Source organism: Enhydra lutris, unplaced genomic scaffold, assembly GCF_002288905.1.
Source record: "Enhydra lutris kenyoni isolate GAN:26980312 unplaced genomic scaffold, ASM228890v2 scaffoldscaffold59, whole genome shotgun sequence".
NCBI lineage: Eukaryota > Metazoa > Chordata > Mammalia > Carnivora > Mustelidae > Enhydra > Enhydra lutris.
In genome coordinates, this window is record NW_019154143.1 from 4,153,329 (window position 1) to 4,171,520 (window position 18,192).

Below are 18,192 nucleotides of genomic sequence, written 5' to 3' on the forward strand. Positions count from 1 at the left end.
AAGAAAAAAATAATTGCAATGCACAGTAACCTGACTCTTGATTGCCAAGGCATGGCTCTACACGGAATTGTTCTTTGTTTTTAAGATCCAGACCAATGCTGGAAGAGAGATGTCTAGCTAGGAGATCATCAAAGCTTTGTTTCATTTCAAGGACACACAGTTCCATCCACGTTCCGGCCCAAAAAAGCACCATTATCTTTTTAGAGAAAAGGTCAGTAAAGCACAGCTCACAGGCCAAAGCTGGCCCACAGCCTGTTTTGGTATGACCCACAAGGTAAGAATTCTTATACGCTTACATTCTTTTAATGATTGAGGGGGAAAAAAAAACAAAAGAAGAATATGGGGTGACATGTGAAATTTATATGAAATTCAAATTTCAGTGTCTATCAATAAGTTTTATTGGATCAGTCACACCCGTTCATTTACGCGTCGTCTGTGGCCGCATCTACAACAGCAGAGTTGAGAAGCTACAACAGAAGCCATCACAAAGCTGAAAATATTTATTACCTGACCCTTTGCAGAAAAAGCTACCACCCTCTACTTCAGGGCACAGATGCCGAGTCCTAACTGCCTCTACCTAAACCCTAACATGTGTGAATATTATCCATTTATTAAGGGTTACATATTACATAACCACTCTGTACAGCCTCAGTTTCCATATCTGTAAAACGGGGTTCATCATAGTACCCACCTTATGGGGTCCCTGTGAGTTGTAAATTCAGAATATAGGCAAAGCACTTGAAAGAGTCCCTGACACAGAGTGAGCCATGACTACGGATTCGCCGGACCTGTCGCGGGCTGTGTTCTCCAAAGGAAATGCTAGCAACGTGGTCAGCTTTCCAACTAGCCCCCGCATCTGTTTATCACCGTAGAACAGAAGGACAAGAAGAATTAGAGAGAAAAATGAAAGAAAAACAGAAGGGTGAGGAGGGAAGAAGAAGAAAGAGGGAAAAGTATGAGGACCCCACTCAGTTGGGACAGTAGGTGGCCTACTTGAAGGGGAAGTATAAATTAGGGTAATTTCATCTATACTAGCAGATTAAATAACTCCTGTGGGCTGCCTGGATACCAGTCACCATGTGGAAACTGTCTCCAGGGGGGGAAAGTATTCCAAATTCCCAGCAATGACTTACAAATGAACCGCTGGGTCAAGCCCATTTTCAAGTGGAGAACTTCCTGTATTTTACATTCCTAGACAAATGACAAGTGAGAGTTGCAGTACATTCTGTGTCTTGTTATCCGTGTTGAGGAGCTAATTAGAAGGAAACAATGGAGGTAAAGCCGCTGGGCGGTGAGGACTGCTCCCCCGGCCGCTCAGAAGAGGGCGGGGATAAGCAGTCTTATCCAGGAGTCCTCATTGTGTGCAGAATGGCACTTACTTCCAAACGCTAAGAAAAAACCACGTTCCCATAAATAGAACACAAGCTCATTCACCAAAAATGGACCTGAGTGGCAACTGGGATGTAAACATGGTGTTACTAGAAGAGACACTTAACCTGCTACCGAGGTTGAGAAATGCTCTTTCCCAGGGTTCCCGCTCACTTGAATACCTTCTCTGAGCAGTGCGGCATTCCTGCCATTTCCATGTGTCTTTGCAAACTTCCCTCCTGTTTCTCTTCTTAAATTATTTCAAAACTCTAGACACTTCCCCCACCCCGCTAAAAAAGAAGAATTTTTTAACTCAGGACTGCATCACAAATAGCTATCTTTGTTATCCTTGTCCCACCTTGATTCCCCGAGTCCTCTCTAAGGCTTTGGTTTATGTTTATGGTCAGTCTTCCCTGCAGAGACTAAACAGATCCACCAAACATGTTTAAGAGACTTGATGTGTAAACCTTAAAGCAAGAGAAGACATTATTATCCAAGTGATTTCAGCAAATTGTGCAGAACAAGCGGAGTGACTGAAAGCAATGCATCCAGGACAATAATGAAGGAGCTCCTGAGCGGAGGCAAGCTGAACACTCACTGAGAATGAATCTGCTGGGACAGTCCCACTGAAGGCTTCGGCTTGAGGGTCAAGGTCATCTGGGCCACGGGACTGACTCGTGGTAGACTGTCTGCCTTCTTCAGCGAAGTGCGCTTTGCTGCTTGCTCAGGAGGGACCCAGGAGGAAGCAGCCCCGGGACTCTGCCCTCCAAAGCCTGGTGACGAGGTGTCCTGGGCAGCTATGGTTTCACAGGCTTTGCCCTTGGTCCCCGGTTTACACACACAGAGTTGAGGCCGGAGACACATCCCTCCATTCTGGCACGGTGGAACACAGCTTGCTGCAGAAAGACAACAGAAGACACGACTTTGAAGAAAAGCTTTGTAGGGGCACCTGGGTGGCTCCGGGGGTTAAAGCCTCTGCTTTCAGCCCAGGTCATGATCTCTGGGTCCTGGGATCGAGCCCCACATCAGGCTCTCTGCTCAGCGGGGAGCCTGCTTCTCCCCTCTCTCTCTGCCTACTTGTGATTTCTGTCAAATAAATAAATAAAATCTTTAAAAAAGAAAAGTTTTGTAGACTTCACAAATTCTTCCAAAGCCTTCACATTAGCACCAGTATTTTTCCCCCAAAAAAATAAAACTGTATTTAAAAACATGATGGAGGGGCACCTGGGTGGCTCAGTCAGTTAAGCGGCTGCCTTCGACTCAGGTCATGATTCCAGGGTCCTGGGATCGAGCCCCACATCAGGCTCCCTGTTTAGCAGGAAGCCTGCTTCTCCCTCTCCCGCTCCCCCTGCTTGTGTTCCCTCTCTCACTGTGTCTTTCTGTCAAATAAATATATAAAATCTTTTTAAAAAATTAAAAAAAAAAAAAAAAAAAAAACCACGATGGAGGGGGTGCCTTAGTGGCTTGGTTGGTTAAGCTTCCAGCTCTTGTTTGGGCTCAGGTCATAATCTCAAGGCTGTGAGCTCAAGCCCTGTGTCAGGAACATGATTAAGGTTCTCTCTCTCTGTCCCTCTCCCACCACCACTCACACTGCCTCTCAAAAACAAAAAATACTTTTAGACAAAACAAGATGGCAATAACAACAATGACGATAGCTCATATTTATTAATGACTTTCTCTGTGCTAGGCACTGTTCTCATGAGGTATCGACGAATTTAATCCCCCCGCAATTGCTGTAAGTAGATGTTTTATTTTGCCTATTTAACTGTTGGAAGAAACAGACACCCAGGGGTTATGTAACTTGCCAAAGGTCACACGATTGTGAGTAAACAGAAGAGCTGGGAATTGAATCCAAGTGACCTGGCTACAACATCATCATTCCTAACCACTCTATCACAGTGCCGCTCAGAAATGCATCAGAAACAAAGGAAAAACTTAAGAAAATGCTTTGCCCTTCTTAAACTGTGCTCTGTGTCAATTTTAGGTATCCAAATAAGACTCAGCAGAAAAACAAACAAACAAAACAAAAAAACAAGTTCCACCTCAAACCCCCAAAGGTGCAACAGACTTCATCTGACATAAGCTATCAGAGCTTGGAGTGACTGAGAAATGTAGTCCAACCCACTTTCTTGTTTTTACAGGGCAGAAGGATGCACAGATTGACAAGCATCCAACGTACACTTTCATACTTTTGTTTGTAAAAGCCAGTGCCCTGTACACCATTCCTCATGTTACAAGGGAAGGCAACCAAAAAGAAACGAGCTCTTTATCTCCTATCCGATAGGATGCACGTATTCCGAATCACTGACCGGAGGTAAGTGGATTTCATCATAGGCAAGGTACTAGAGGAGTTTAGCGGTTACGGACTTAAATTTTATTAGGTGTATTAGGTTGATGTTATAGGCTGATGGACAGGATTCCTTCAGTTTCTTCTTTATGTGTCCAAAGGCTCTGATTTACGCCAACTGATTTTTTTTATCAGTCCACTTTTAACTTTAACTCTTGGTCGTCAGGCAGATCACACTACAAATCTCCATAAAATTCAATGCCGGATTCAGTCCACATGAATTTTTACAAAATAGATGAGGGACATGAACCAGAGGAGGCTGAGTTATGGAGAAGCCGAATGACCAAGACCTAAAAGCCCTTCAACCTCCTGATCCTCTATAAAAGAGAGAAGATACTTTTCCCATCGTCCTACAATATGATTCATATTAGTTATAGCAAATAATGATAAGAAATGACCATCAAGTGTCAGAATACTAGGCTGACAAATTTTCCAAAAGTGGAAAAGGATTCTTAAAAAGCAAAGAAAAACGCAGTCAACTCCTTTGATGACCTTGGGGAAAGTTATTTAACCTTGGCCTCTGCACCTGTACATGTTTGGGGGCAAGGGGAGGGCAGTAACTGCTTTTTTCCAAAATGGTCCTGAAGAGCTCTTACCATATTAGGCTTCTAGAATTCAAAGCCCAAAACTATGCACTTCAGGGTTCAGGATTCTAACTTATCAGCATTTTCTTGGCCAACTGATGACCACTGGGTCCCTTCTCCGCCACGGTTATTTAGGGAATGTCACAAGAATGGAAATGGGCTCCACCCAGAGAGAACAGAAGTAGCCACGAGGGAGAACAGGACTGGGCTTTCCAAGCTGCGCCTGTACCAGAGATCACCCCCCAGGCACTCTCACGTACACATTCTCTTCATGCTTTCAATTAGAAACATGTTTCATTTGAACATCTGAGAATGATTTCCACTTCTCCTCCCAACCAAGGTGTACTGCAAACGTCCCCTCATCTAGCAGGAAGCCTGCACAGAGCAGCTGACAAAAGCTGGTACCTAGATAGAGGCCAATCGTGTCATCTTCCAAAATACCACTGACAGTATACAACAAGAGCCTGCCTTTAGGAGGAGGACGTGGATGGATCGGAAGTAGAGAAGGGTAGAGATTTTTTTTAATTCTTCAAATTTGGTAGAGTATGGGAGGCAGGGAAAGAATTTTCAACAAATTTACAAAAAAAGTTCTACTGTAAGAGAAAGAACGTGTTATATAGTAGTGTTTCTGGATACACTATCACCCTTTTACAGTAAATGTTGAAAGTACAGCAAGGAGAACAACTAGACAATGTTCTCTTCCACCTACCCCAGGAAGGCTCTAGAAGCAGCTTCCTGGAGCACACAGACAGTGGGGGCTGGCTCAACCTGGGGCGGGGAGTTCGGGGGACACAGTCCCTAATTGCCAAGATAAGCCCCTCACCTGATATGAAAAGACAAGCAAAACTCATGTCTTGCAACCACATTTTATCAAGCCATTTTTCCTTGGAACTAGGACCTCACGCAGGCGTGGTTCTCGCTTCCCAAAGCGTGGTGCCTGGACCAGCAGCCGCATGCGAAGCTCTCTAGAAATGCACATTCTCGGGCCACCCCGGGGCCCGCGAATCGGAAAAGGCAGTCCAGCAGTCTGACTGTCTTCTACATGAGGCAGATGCATCGTCAAGTGTGAAAACCACGGACAGACATAAAGTGTTTGGAAACTGGCACTCTTCCACCAGCCAGTTTTTGAGGATTTTTTTTTTCTAATTCCACTATCATTAGCATACAGTGTTATAGTATCTTCAGGTGTACAATATAGTGGCTCAACAATCCCATACATTAGGAGGTATATTTTTATAAGTGCAAATTTGGTGTTTTCACATATAGTTGCATTTATTTTATTGAATTCTTGCTGTGATAAATCTGTTTTACATTGTTGCCCTTTTATTTTTAATGCAAAAAAAATTTAAAAACGTCCCCTAGGACCAAATTCCCAAGATGATTATAGGTCCCTTCCAAAAGTTTATTTGTCACCATTTACTTCCAATGTAAAAATCTGTAGGCAATGTAAAAAAACGGTTATTCTGGGACGCCTGGGTGGCTCAGTGGGTTAAGCCGCTGCCTTCGGCTCAGGTCATGATCCCAGGTTCCTGGGATCAAGTCCCGCATCGGGCTCCTTGCTCAGCAGGGAGCCTGCCTCTCTCTCCGCCTCTGCCTGCCTCTCTGCCTGCTTGTGTTGCTTTCTCTCACTCTCTTTCTGACAAATAAATAAATAAAATCTTTAAAAAAAAAACAAAAACGGTTATTCTAACCAAAGCACTCAAGTATGTGGAATATTATAAATAAATGTTACAGAAGCACTTTAAAAATACTTTTTCCACCAGTGGATTCTGCACTGGCCCAGCCAGAAGTGGTTCAACACAATGAGTAAACACTACATCAAGATCTTACCAGCAGCTTGGGCCTCGGTTCTCAGGCTTAGCCGCACATTAGAATCGCCTAGGGAGCTTTTAAAACTCTCAAAACCCAAGGCTAACGCCAGGCTCTGAACCAAAATCTCTGGGGGAGGGGCCCAGACATCAGTTCTGGTTTTTGCTTTTTGCTTTTTGCTTTTTTAAAGTCTCCAGGTAATTGCAAGATGTGCAGCCAAACTTGAGCAAAATCCTAATCCAGACTTGCTGACAGACTGGGCTTCGTAAAATGCAGCTCTTTGGACTTTTTCTCCTTCATTCAAAAGCTTTCAGCATTGTTAGCTGCCCATGAGACACATTTAAGACCCTCTACACCTGCCCCGACACCCTTTCTAGCCCCACTGCCGTCGGCCGGTCTCTGCAGAAGCCCACCACTCTTTGCTTCTGCACACGGTGCCCTGTCCTAAAACACAGGCCCCGCAAGCTCTGACTTGTGTAGAACGTCCTCCTTCTCTCTGAAGTCCTTCCCACATGCCTGCCCACTCCTACCACAACCTGTTCATCGCCCAAACTCACATCCCCTCCCATCATTCCTATCACATCCCCATGTATGGCCGCACATCATTAATCATCTCCCAACAAGTTCTCTCATTTCCCAAACTACATTATCCACTGAGGTCAGGTAATTGGCTCATGCAGAACCTTCTGCAGCCTGGGACGGCAGCTTTAACTGCATCTTGGTCAACTAACTGGTGTGAAAGCAGCGCCACTCCTTTCCAAATTATGCTTCGATCTGAGGACCTCTCTAAAGAATATAATCCGTACGCTCCTAATCTGTTACATTACAACAGTCTAAACCTCCGGACTTCATTTGCATGTGGCATCTTTGATCAAATCTCCAATCCTCCAAAGACGTTTTTTAAACAAAAACCAGTATTCGAATATACTCTGCTAATGTAGAAGATCTGTAGTGGCATTTAAACAACATGCTCTTGGGTGCACCTGGGTGGCTCAGTCAGCGAAGCATCTGCCTTCAGCTCAGGTCATGATCTCAGGGTCCTGGGATCGAGCCCCACATCCGGCTCTCTGCTCAGTGGGGAGTCTACTTTCTTAAAGAAACGATTTCAGAAGCCCAAACCCAATGTGTTCCAAAAGAACTCTGAAGGGATGCGACTCTCTGAAACAAAGTGGTGAAGGACTAACAGAAAAGAACGTCACGATGCACTTAACGGTAAAAGCTGTGATAAGTTACTAAGCCTCCAGTGGAAAAGCAAGTTAAGGGGATTAGCCTAAGAAGCTCAGATGCAAAACAAACAAACAAGACCTTCTGTGAGGAGCCTGCACGTGGAGATGGTTCGGAGACCTACAGAATTTCCCCTGAAGCTTCACCAGCAGGTGAAGCTGCACAGGCAGAGGACAGAACACCAGGAGGCCAGGACCTGTAGCGAGCAAATTCCCAATCCTGCCCCCACCAAAGTCAGGACATTCAGCAGGGTCCCCAGTATTAAACTCCTTTAAAGAGGATAGCAAGGGGGGGCGCCTGGGTGGCTCAGTGGGTTAAAGCCTCTGCCTTTGGCTCAGGTCATGATCTCAGGTCCTGGGATCGAGCCCCACATCGGGCTCTCTGCTCAGCAGGGAGCCTGCTTCCTCCTCTCTCTCTGCCTGCCTCTCTGCCTACTTGTGATCTCTCTGTCAAATAAATAAATAAAAAATCTTTAAAAAAAAAAAAAAGAGGATAGCAAGGGAGGTGGGTGGGGGGTGGGCTAGATGGGTGACAGGTATTAAAGGACACCTGGGGTGCCTGGGTGGCTCAGTGGGTTAAAGCCTCTGCTTTCAGCTCAGGTCATGATCCCAGGGTCCTGGGATAGAGCCCTGCATTGGGCTCTCTGCTCAGCATGGAGCCTGCTTCCCCCCCTCCCTCTCTGCCTGCCTCTCTGACTACTTGTGATCTCTATCAAATAAATAAATAAAATATTTATATAAATAAGTAAAAAAATAAAAAAGGACACCTGATGTGATGAGCACTGGATGTTGTATTTAAGGGCTGAGTCACTGAAGTCTACTCCAGAAACCAATACTGCACTGTAGTTTAACTAAAATGTAAGTTAAAAAAATAAAGAGGATAGGAAGACTTCAATGTTAATATCAGGCAAGAACAGTACATGAAAGGAAACTAACACACATATCAGTTAAGAACACAGATACAAAATACCTAAATAAAATATTAGTATTTGAAAAACAGAAGAGCAAGCAGAATTCCAAAAATACAGGATGGCTTTAATGTCAGCAAATCCTATCTATGGAATTCCCCGTGTTAAAAAATCAAACAAGAACTTATCCCAATGAATGCAGAAAGTCTTCCAATAAAATCCATCACTACTCATAATAACAAAAATTGTTAGCCAACTAGGAATACAAGGGGATTTCCTTGTTCTGGTAAAGAGTACCTACACCAAATCCCACAACAAACGGCATGCCAAAACCTACAGCAAGTACTATAAGGAAGCTATAGAGGCCTTCCTATCAAAATGGGAGACGTAAGGTCTAAATGCCTACCATAACCTCCAATAGCTAATGTTGTGTCGCAGGTTCCAGCCACCAGGACACATGAAGAAATGAAAGGTCTCAGAACCAGAAGGAAGACACAAGTTTATCATTATTTTCAATTTAAGTAAAATTTAAATTTAAGTAAATTTTCAATTTAAGTAAAATGTCTATAAATACAAAGACTCTACAAACTATTATAAGCGATAATGTGGAACTGGTTCAGAGATAAACAGATCAATACAGTGTAATATAAAGCTTAGAAATGGACGAAAACATAGAGTCTTGCGACAAGATGGCGACACAACAAATCTGTAGAAAAGCACTGGGCTACATAATGGCGTTGGAAAACAGACATTCATCTAGAAGAATTAAAATCTGAGCTCTACCCACATAAGAAATATACATTCTAGACCTTTAAAAACTTTAAATGAAAATGTGACAGAATCTCTTCATGATTTGTGGTAAGGAAGAATTTCTCAAACCTGAAACAGGAAGTAAAAATCAAAAAGGATTGATGAACCTGACTATATCCAGAGAGAGAGAATCTTAAGTAGACTCCACGCCCAGTCCAGACCCCGACGTGGGGCTCAATCTCACATCCTGAGATCACGACCTAAAGGAAAATCAAGAGTCAGATGCTTAACCAACTAAGTCACCCAGGTGCCCCAAACTTGACTAGAACATAATTTAAAAGACACTATATACAAAATTGAAAGACAAATGACAAAGACACTTGAGATAGATTTAACAAAGGATATAACCAGATAGATCAAGAATTCCTAAAAATCAAAGGAAATGCCCCCCAAAATGGACAAAAGATATGAATTAGTTATTCACAGATCATGAAATGGGAGTGACAAATAAATGTGAAAAGATATTCAACTTCTCCCATTATCAGAGAACTGCAGACCAAAACAACATTGGGATGCATTTCTACAGTCCAGAGACTGGCAGTAAGTCTGTCATCATCCGGTGTTAGCAAAGATACAGGGAAATAGGAACTCTTACATAATGCTCAGGGGTTATTTTACATTCACCTCTGCAAAGAGCAGTTTGGCAGTATTCAGTAAGGTTCTAATGTGAAAACCCTAAGGGCTGGCAACTGCACTTCTAGACTGTCATGTACTCAAGCAATGTTCACTGCACACCATGAACAGTAGGAAAGTACTGACATTGATAAACTGTGGTATATTTGTACAATGAAACACTAGACACCAGGTAAAATCATGATCCAGGTCTACAGCCAGCCGCATGGAGGGATCTTGAAAATAACATTCACGGAGAAAGTAAATTACATGATGCTACTTTGTGATACTCTTTTTGATACGATCATAAGTATCCATGCAATTTTTAAAATATATAAAATGCTAATCATTTTTATAGACATAGGAAATCAACAAAAGCATAAAAATGTACTGGATTCACACTAAATTCGTGACAGTGATCACCTCTTAGAAGCAGAACAATACTAGAGAAGAAAATAAATCACTTTACTGGAGTTTTTCTTCTTAAAGAAGGGTAGCAAAAAGACAACGAGCTTACCTATATATAGCTAGCTGTGTGTAGTATATAAACTGGGATTTACGGCTGTACCCTTTGTACTTTTCTGCATACTTTATTTTTCAAAATCAAAATAATTTTTAAAAAACAATGCGACAGAAGGCAATTAAGAACTGAAGGCAGTGAACACCTGTTCCTTACACAGGGGGTGAGGAGGGGCTCACGAGGACGAGGCAGGTCCGAGTCAGAAACTGCCGTCATGACAACAATGAGCTCAGACTGCAGAGCCTGGGCTTGCAGAAAGTGGACATTAAGACACGGGTGAAGAGGACATACGACAAAATTTTACTGTATCCTGGAGGCCAGAGCAAGCTTCTGAAAACATCTTTTTGTCATTTGAAACAAATTCTCAAGTTCTACCCTAAATAAATACTCGCCCATATCTTCCCTATTTGATTCCTACTCCGGTTGACAAGCGGATCCTAATGTTCTTTAAAAGTTCGACAATTGTATTTTTAGGAAATAACCCATGCCCTGAGGTTCAGCCTCTACTGCTTTTAATTCTAAAAAAGTAACTCTTCGTTATATTTAAAACTCGTCCCGGCCCACACAGGGCCAACAGGATGACTCTCTACCCCCTCACTTTTCTCTCCAGACAAGTTGTAGCATGTCTCCTGCAAGTGTCCCGCAGAGAAATGTGAGTCTCACTGTGTCTTCTGTGATCAGAGACAGCAGGTGAGAAATGGCTTTGCTGTGTGTGTCTTCACAGTAATTCCCAGCTGCCCTTTGAAATTATTCAACAACACTAAGTGATATCAGATCACAAGAAACATAGCATGAGGTCACACATTTTAGTCTAACTCTGTCTGCTCCTTGTACCGAACCCAAATAAATGCTGTGTTTGCCTTGCAAATGTCTCTGGGTCAGCTTCCTCCGAATCCCTCAAGAGCAAAAAACATTAGCATAACATCCTGATGCCTTTTCTATCCAGCCTCATGGAATAATGAAGAATTCCCCATCACCGAATTTTCTGGTAGGTGAACCAAGCACCAACACATATACTAAACCTTGTGGGTTTTCATCTTTAGGGACACCCGTGAGAAGTACCTCAGGTAGGGGTGTGGGGGGGTGGGGGGCAGTGGTTTATGTGCATGTGTTCAGGTCCTCTTTCCAGGTCAGGATGCCAACTAGCCCGGCCTTTCTCCCCACTCTTTCCTATCCTGTTTGCTTTTGTCATCTACTCTCTATCTCAAGTGACAACTTACCCAAGCAGACAGTCAGATGGTTGTGCAGACAGTCAGCACAAATTACACAGAACACAAGTCACAAAGGTTATGTGCAGAATTTCCTGGCTTTTTCAGGAGTTTAATGCCTTGATGTCAAGTACTGAGCTGCCATCTGCCTAATTCCCCGGGAGCTGTGTTCTGGAAGGTGGAAGTTCTGGAAGCCTGAGCTCAGCAGGAGTAGCTTGTTACTGTGTGATTTAATTTAAAATAGGTGGTCAGCAGAGGCCTAGCACAGTCCTTCTGATGCCATCAAGAATGGTGAAACCACTCATGGAATATAACGTAATTAAGTCATAAGTCATGTAATGGAAAACCACCAGCAATTTTGCTGGGTTCTGTTTCTGGCCTTATTACTGCCATTTTATTAACGTTTCTTAACTTTTTTTTTTTAAAGTCAGTGAGAAAAGAAAAGAAAGCAACGTTAAAGATCTACAGTTTAGACCACAGAAACATTTCATTTAAAATCGCGAAAGGAAGAGAGAGAACAGAAAAAAATTTTCAGGAAATGCTCTTACATAGAAAAGATAAAAGGTGATCTTTAACAAATTAAGACCAAAATTGGGACGGAAAAAAAAGAAAGGAGGACAGAAACAGACAATGAAGACAAAAGAAAATGCAGTTAGTAAATAAACCTGTCGGGTAATGTCCAAATTATCAAAAGAAATACAAACAAAAATGAGGAGATACAATACTTGGCTAGTTTTTTTAAAGTCCCCTAAAAGTATTAATATAAATAAAAGTATTATTTTCAGAAAGCAGTTCAACAATAGGTTTCAAATATTTCAGTAGCCTCGTTTCTAGAAATGTATTCTAATAGTCAAAAAAGGAAATAACTAGGCACATACATAAGTCAGCCACAGCAGTGTTATTTATGCCAACGAAAAATCCAAAAGAAGCACACAGGTCAAGTATGCTATTACAACCATTCAAAATTAGAATTTTGAATGTCATACTGTTAAGTTTTTTAAATGTGGATACTGTTACCATGAATAAAAATCCAATGTTATTTTGTGAGTTACTGACCACCTTCTCCAATAGTATAATTTTGTTTTGTGCACTAATGCTCGTACATATGTGTGACAAACCTTGAGTTCTGTCACAAGTCTGTGACAAATCTTGAGTTCTACAGACTGTAAAATATTATGCACATATAGAGTATGATTATAATTGACATCTTTATAGTTCGTTAGAAGGAAGACCACGTATTTCTAAGTAATAAATCTGTAATGTGTTTCAATCCCATCATATTATACTTCTTCACTCATTCACACATTAAGATCCACATCCTAGCGCTGTGCCAAGAACTGTGGATAAAAAGATGAAGAGACAAATATGCTCTCAAGGAGATCAGAGGCCAGTTAGGACAGATTAGTATTTAAAAAAAAAAAAAAAATCACTGTACAGTTATGTGCTGGTACAAAAGGTATAGAAGGAATGAGAAATGAGGGGCCCTTGTTGGGTAAATGACAAATATTTTGATGTATTATATCCAGGGGACCACGAAGAATACAAAGAATTCTTCGAATGGTTTGTTCCCTGGAGGAGCGAGAAAATCCCCCTGCCCAAGCTCACCTACGGATGGAAGCAGAGGACACTGGGCTTTGGAGCCACACCGATCTGAGTCTGAACCACCCCAACCCTACACCCTTGCTGTGTGCCCTGTGACCAATTGCTAAGTTTGACCTGCGCCTTCTTGGTCCTTCACTGCACCAAACACTGAGTGGCAATCCTGCATTCCATTTTGTACCAGGCACTATCCTATGCTGCACACAAGAACATGCCATCTCCGCCCTGGGAAACTCATGGCCCAGGCAGAAGACTGACAGGAGCAGTGATTATCACTATTATAAGCGTTTCAAAAAGAGGATGGTACAGAGGGGGGCCCACCCATATGGGATTTAGGAGATGAGGAAAGACCTCCCTGAGATCATGAACTTAGGACCAGATCTGAAAGCTGAGAGAAGTGGGTAACACGTAGGCCTGGCCCTGGAGTGTGGGGCGAAATGTGAGCAGAGAAACCTGCCACAAGGCCATTAAGAAGCAAAATGCAGGGGCACCCGGGTGGCCCAGTCGGTTAGGCATCCAACCCTTGATTTCAATTCAGGTCATGATTTCTGGGGCCTGGGACCAAGACCCTCACTGGGCTCTGCACTCAGCAGCGTCTGCTTGAGGATTCTCTCTCTGCCTCTCCCTCTGTCCCTCCTGGCCTCATTCTCTCCCTCTCTCTTTCTCTTTCAAATAAATAAATCTTAAAACAAAAACAAAAACAAAAAAAAATGAAGATTTTAATGAATCAAGATAAAAATGGACTCTGCTGGCCCCAGAGCAACTTTTCATTAGAGATCAGGCTCAGCAGGGTGAGGAAGGAATTATGAGCTATTCTTAAATCCATGTGTCCAGTACTCTGCCACAGTACGGTTTACTGTGACCAGCAGAGAGGTTATCCCGCACATCAGGAACACAACTCTGATGCCCGTCATCCTCCGTGTAACCTACCGCTGTTCCAGATGCCCCAGTCACCCCAGGAATAGGTGGACGAGAGGCGTGCAGGGAGACAAGCCAGTTCTCATGCTGCCAACAAGACTGTCCACAGGTACAGACCTTCTGTACAGCGATCAGCCATATTATCGGATTCAGACCTGGAAACACTAGTGCCTGTTTGGTTTGTGTTTTGCTATCCCTAACCTAGGAAATCGGATACCCAAATACGGCCACCGCAGTATTACAATCACCTTAGTAGTACAAAATAGAAATATCTTACCCATAACAACAAAGTCATGGAATGTGATGTCATTAAAAAACTATGTTTCCAAGACATTTTTAATGGCATGGAATAAAAAGAAATATATTAAAAAGTTCCTACTTGCTCTGGAACTCACTCCAGTCAGCTTTGCACCTCTCCCTGTCCACTGAACTGGATCTTGTCAGAGTTGCCTGTGGCCTCTGGGCTGCCCATCTAATGGGCTTTCTCGTCCTTGGCCAAGAGCAGCCAGTGCTCTGATCCACAGTGGATCAGTCCCTCCTTCCTCACCACCCTCTTCCCTTAGCGGAGAGGTCATACACCGCCAGCGCCTCAGTCTCCTTCTGGCTATTTCTCCCCTTCCTGGCCTCTGCTGAAAATGCCCAAGGCTTGCTTGGTCCTTGGACCCTTCTCCTGGTGATCTCATCCAGGGCCGCGGCTCCGATTTCCACGGAGACTGTGCCCAAAGTTAGATCTAGGCCAGGTCCTTCTATCTGAACTGCAGAGATCCCTGTTCAACTGCCACATCGACAGCTCCACGTGGAGAGCTAACAGACTTCTCAACCCGAGCATAGCCTGGCTCCCCCGCCCCACCCACCCCAAACTCCACAAGAGGCCCCCCTTCAGCATTCATCTCCTTGGAAAGCACCACCATTCACCAAGGTGCTCACCGAGTACATGAGTTTGCTGGGGCGCTATCACCAAGTGCCACACACTGGATGGCTGGAACAACAGAAAGTCATCGTCTCAGCTCTGGAGACAGGAGTCGGAGACCAAGGGGTCAGAGCGGCTGGTTTCTTCTGAGCGGTGAGAGAATCTGTCCCACTTCTTCTCCCCTCGCTCCTGGTAGTCTCAGGCATTCCTGGCTTAGAGAAGCTGCTAGGAGAAGCTCTCTGTGCCGTCACATCTCCCCTCTCTGAGTGTCTGCATCCAATTACCCCTTTCATAAGGTCACTGGTTATACTGGATTCGCCAACCCCCCACCCCAGTAGGACCTCTTCTTAACCGATCCCACCTCCAGTGATAATTTTCTCAAAGGGGGTCACATTCTGGGAACCTGGAACTTGGGACCTCCACAAGGGAACTAGAACAGGGTAATAATTCAACGCGTCACACCCAACTGACATATTTGAGTCTTCTCTTTATCTCATACCACACATCTAATCCATCTCAAACCCTGGGAGCCTGACCTTTTGATACATCCTGAATGTAACCATATCTCACCACCTTCCCTCAAACCCTTCCTCCAGCCACCTTGTCCCCTGCAGTCTGTGCTCACCAGGACAGCCAGGGGGATCCTGTTAGAACCAAAGGTTATTAGAACATCACCCCTCTGCTCCAAACCCTCCACGGCTTCCATCTCACCTATGCTAAGCCCTTATTTCTATGGCTATGAGTCTCCGCCACGTGTCCCCCAGCATTTCCCAGCACTCCTGGAGCGCCATACTCCCAGCACACCAGCTTCCACTGCAGGGCCCTTGCACTGGGTGCACCCCACTCAGGATGTTCTCCCCCAGACAGTACAAGCTGCCTTCCTCAAGTCACATAGCCTCCCCTGTGACCAGCTGCTCCCAAGCAGCAGACTCTGGGCCTCTCTCTAGTCCCTTCCTCTGCCTCCTATTTCTTCAAAGCACTTATCCCTACCAGACATTTCTCTATTCATTGTCTGTTCTGTTCTTCCCTCCACGGCAAGACAGACTATTTTAGTCACTACTCCTTCCCCCAAGGCCTAGAAGAAAGTCTGGCACATAGAAGATAATAATTGTTGAAAAAATGAACACATGAATAAAGGCTGGGAAGAAAAACATACCTGAATGTGAACATGATTTATTTACCTACGAGTGGTAATATTATATGTTATTAATTTTGTTTATGCCATATTATACTTTCCAGATTTTCAAAAATAACCTGTTGTTTTATAGTATGGCAAAAATTAACAATACTTTTTGGAAAAGAAATGTTAGTTCACTTAAGGGCTTGTTTAAACATGCTTAAATGTCTAAGGGCTGTAATTTCCACAATCGAAACAGTACGTGAGACAGAGCACCAAACATGAGACTTTATGGTAACTGTACTATATTGGAACTTACACTTTTTACTTTAAAACTTATTCTTAGTATACTATGATTGGGTAATAGGTCTTGTTCTATTATTAACATGTTTAATCTATTTGAAAAGCTGACTTCTTTTATTTTCATCAACCAAATATCTTAAACAAGATAACTTTTTTTGAAAAATCAGAGCAATAAAAAATGAGTTTTATAAGGCCAAAACAACTGCCAACATGAGACTAGAGTATCTGAAACTTGGATTAAAATAAAGGGAAAAAAAAAGACTAAGAAAACTTTACTTTGATTACAGAGTATCATGTAGTGGTAAAGAACCCACCAAAGCCAGAAGGCCCAAACCAAGCCCCTCTGAGATGGTGACTAGCTGTGTATCTTTGGATTTGTTCCCATGACCGTTTTGGCAACTCAGTTTCCCCATCTGTGAAATGGGAATGAGGAAAAAAAAAGAGCTTTTTTTGATATTAAATTATTATTAAATTAATATATTAATATATTAAATTAAATATTGATTAAGTGACTATAACCAAGCCCACTTAAAACAGCACCTGGTTCAGCGCAGCACTAGACAGGTGTTAGCTATTAATGTTATTACCCTATGTACCAAATTCAACCCACGTGTGCCCCAAAATAGCCTTCAAGGAAGCTTTTAAGAAACAGATCATATCTCTATCTGGGATATAATTTTATTTCTACTATTAGAACTTTACATTTACCTAAAACAAAACAGCCTTTCAGAATGGATTAAATATAAGCAACTATCTTTTTTTTTCCTTTCTCTCCCACATTTAATCATCCAGATTAAGGATGGCAACAAAGTGACAGCATCATTAGGCTAGAATATTACATAATTGTTCTCATATTTACAAACTAATTTTCTTAAGTGAATAAAGAATCATGGCTACACGAGTGACACAGAGCCTTTAAAAATTACCATTTATACGGGCGCCTGGGTGGCTCAGTGGGTTAAAGCCTCTGCCTTCGGCTCAGGTCATGATCCCAGGGTCCTGGGATTGGGTCCCACATCGGGCTCTCTGCTCATCGGGGAGCCTGCTTCTCCCTCTCTCTCTGCCTGCCTCTCTGTCTACTTGTGATCTCTGTCAAATAAATAAATAAAATCTTTTTTTAAAAAATCACCATTTGTTTTGACAGCATTTCTTAAAGTATGTTAGGAGTTTACGTAACCAAGGAAGGGAAGACCCTGGAAGACACAGCCCAAGCCAGGCCAGAGCCTTCCCTCGCTAAAATAAAAACACTTGCAAATGTCACTGATGCCCAAGCATCATGACAGAATGCAAACATCAGACAGGCTGTGGACACGGCCCCTGATACAGAGACCATGATAATTCAGTTCTTGTGTCCTGCACAGAAGAGGTCAAGCCTCATGGTGAACTCTAAGGCCATTCCTCTAACGGAAAGAAGCTGCCCAGCAGAAGATGTATTTGTAAATAATTATTCCTTCTCTTACTGTGAAATGTGATAGAAGTATTTTCAGCATTGAAGCGGAAATAGAACCGTGGACTCTGAGGGTTCATCAGCAAGCAGCTGAAAGGAGCAAGCAAAAGCACTCTTTTCAAAACCTTAATATATAAAATCAAAAATTGTTTAGAGGGCATTCTCATTTACAAAATCCTGCTGGAGAAATTAGTTTAGTGGCTCCTTTTACCCATACGGTGGGCCTGCCTTTCCATCTGCATCTAAATTGTCTTTTTTTTTTTTTTCTAATATTTTATTTATTTATTTGACAGACAGAGATCACAAGTAGGCAGAGAGGCAGGCAGAGATAGAGGAGGAAGCAGGCTCTCCACTGAGCAGAGAGCCCAATGCGGGGCTCGATCCCAGTACCCTGGGATCATGACCTGAGCCGAAGGCAGAGGCTTAACCCACTGAGCCACCCAGGCGCCCTAAATTGTCTTTTAACTTAAGTGATCTCTAAAGTCTCTTCCATAATCTGTCACCTCTGA

At 43.1% G+C, this 18,192-nt stretch overlaps 1 protein-coding gene across 1 annotated transcript in view; it reads right to left on the reverse strand.

The window, feature by feature from the left end:
* LOC111158428 (latent transforming growth factor beta binding protein 1) overlaps positions 1-18,192 on the reverse strand; it is a 415,776-nt gene that overhangs the window by 368,371 nt on the left and 29,213 nt on the right. The window contains exon 3 of the mRNA XM_022520435.1: positions 1,967-2,264. Coding sequence (XP_022376143.1) covers positions 1,967-2,264 — 298 coding nt within the window. The remainder of the gene's footprint in view (positions 1-1,966; positions 2,265-18,192) is intronic.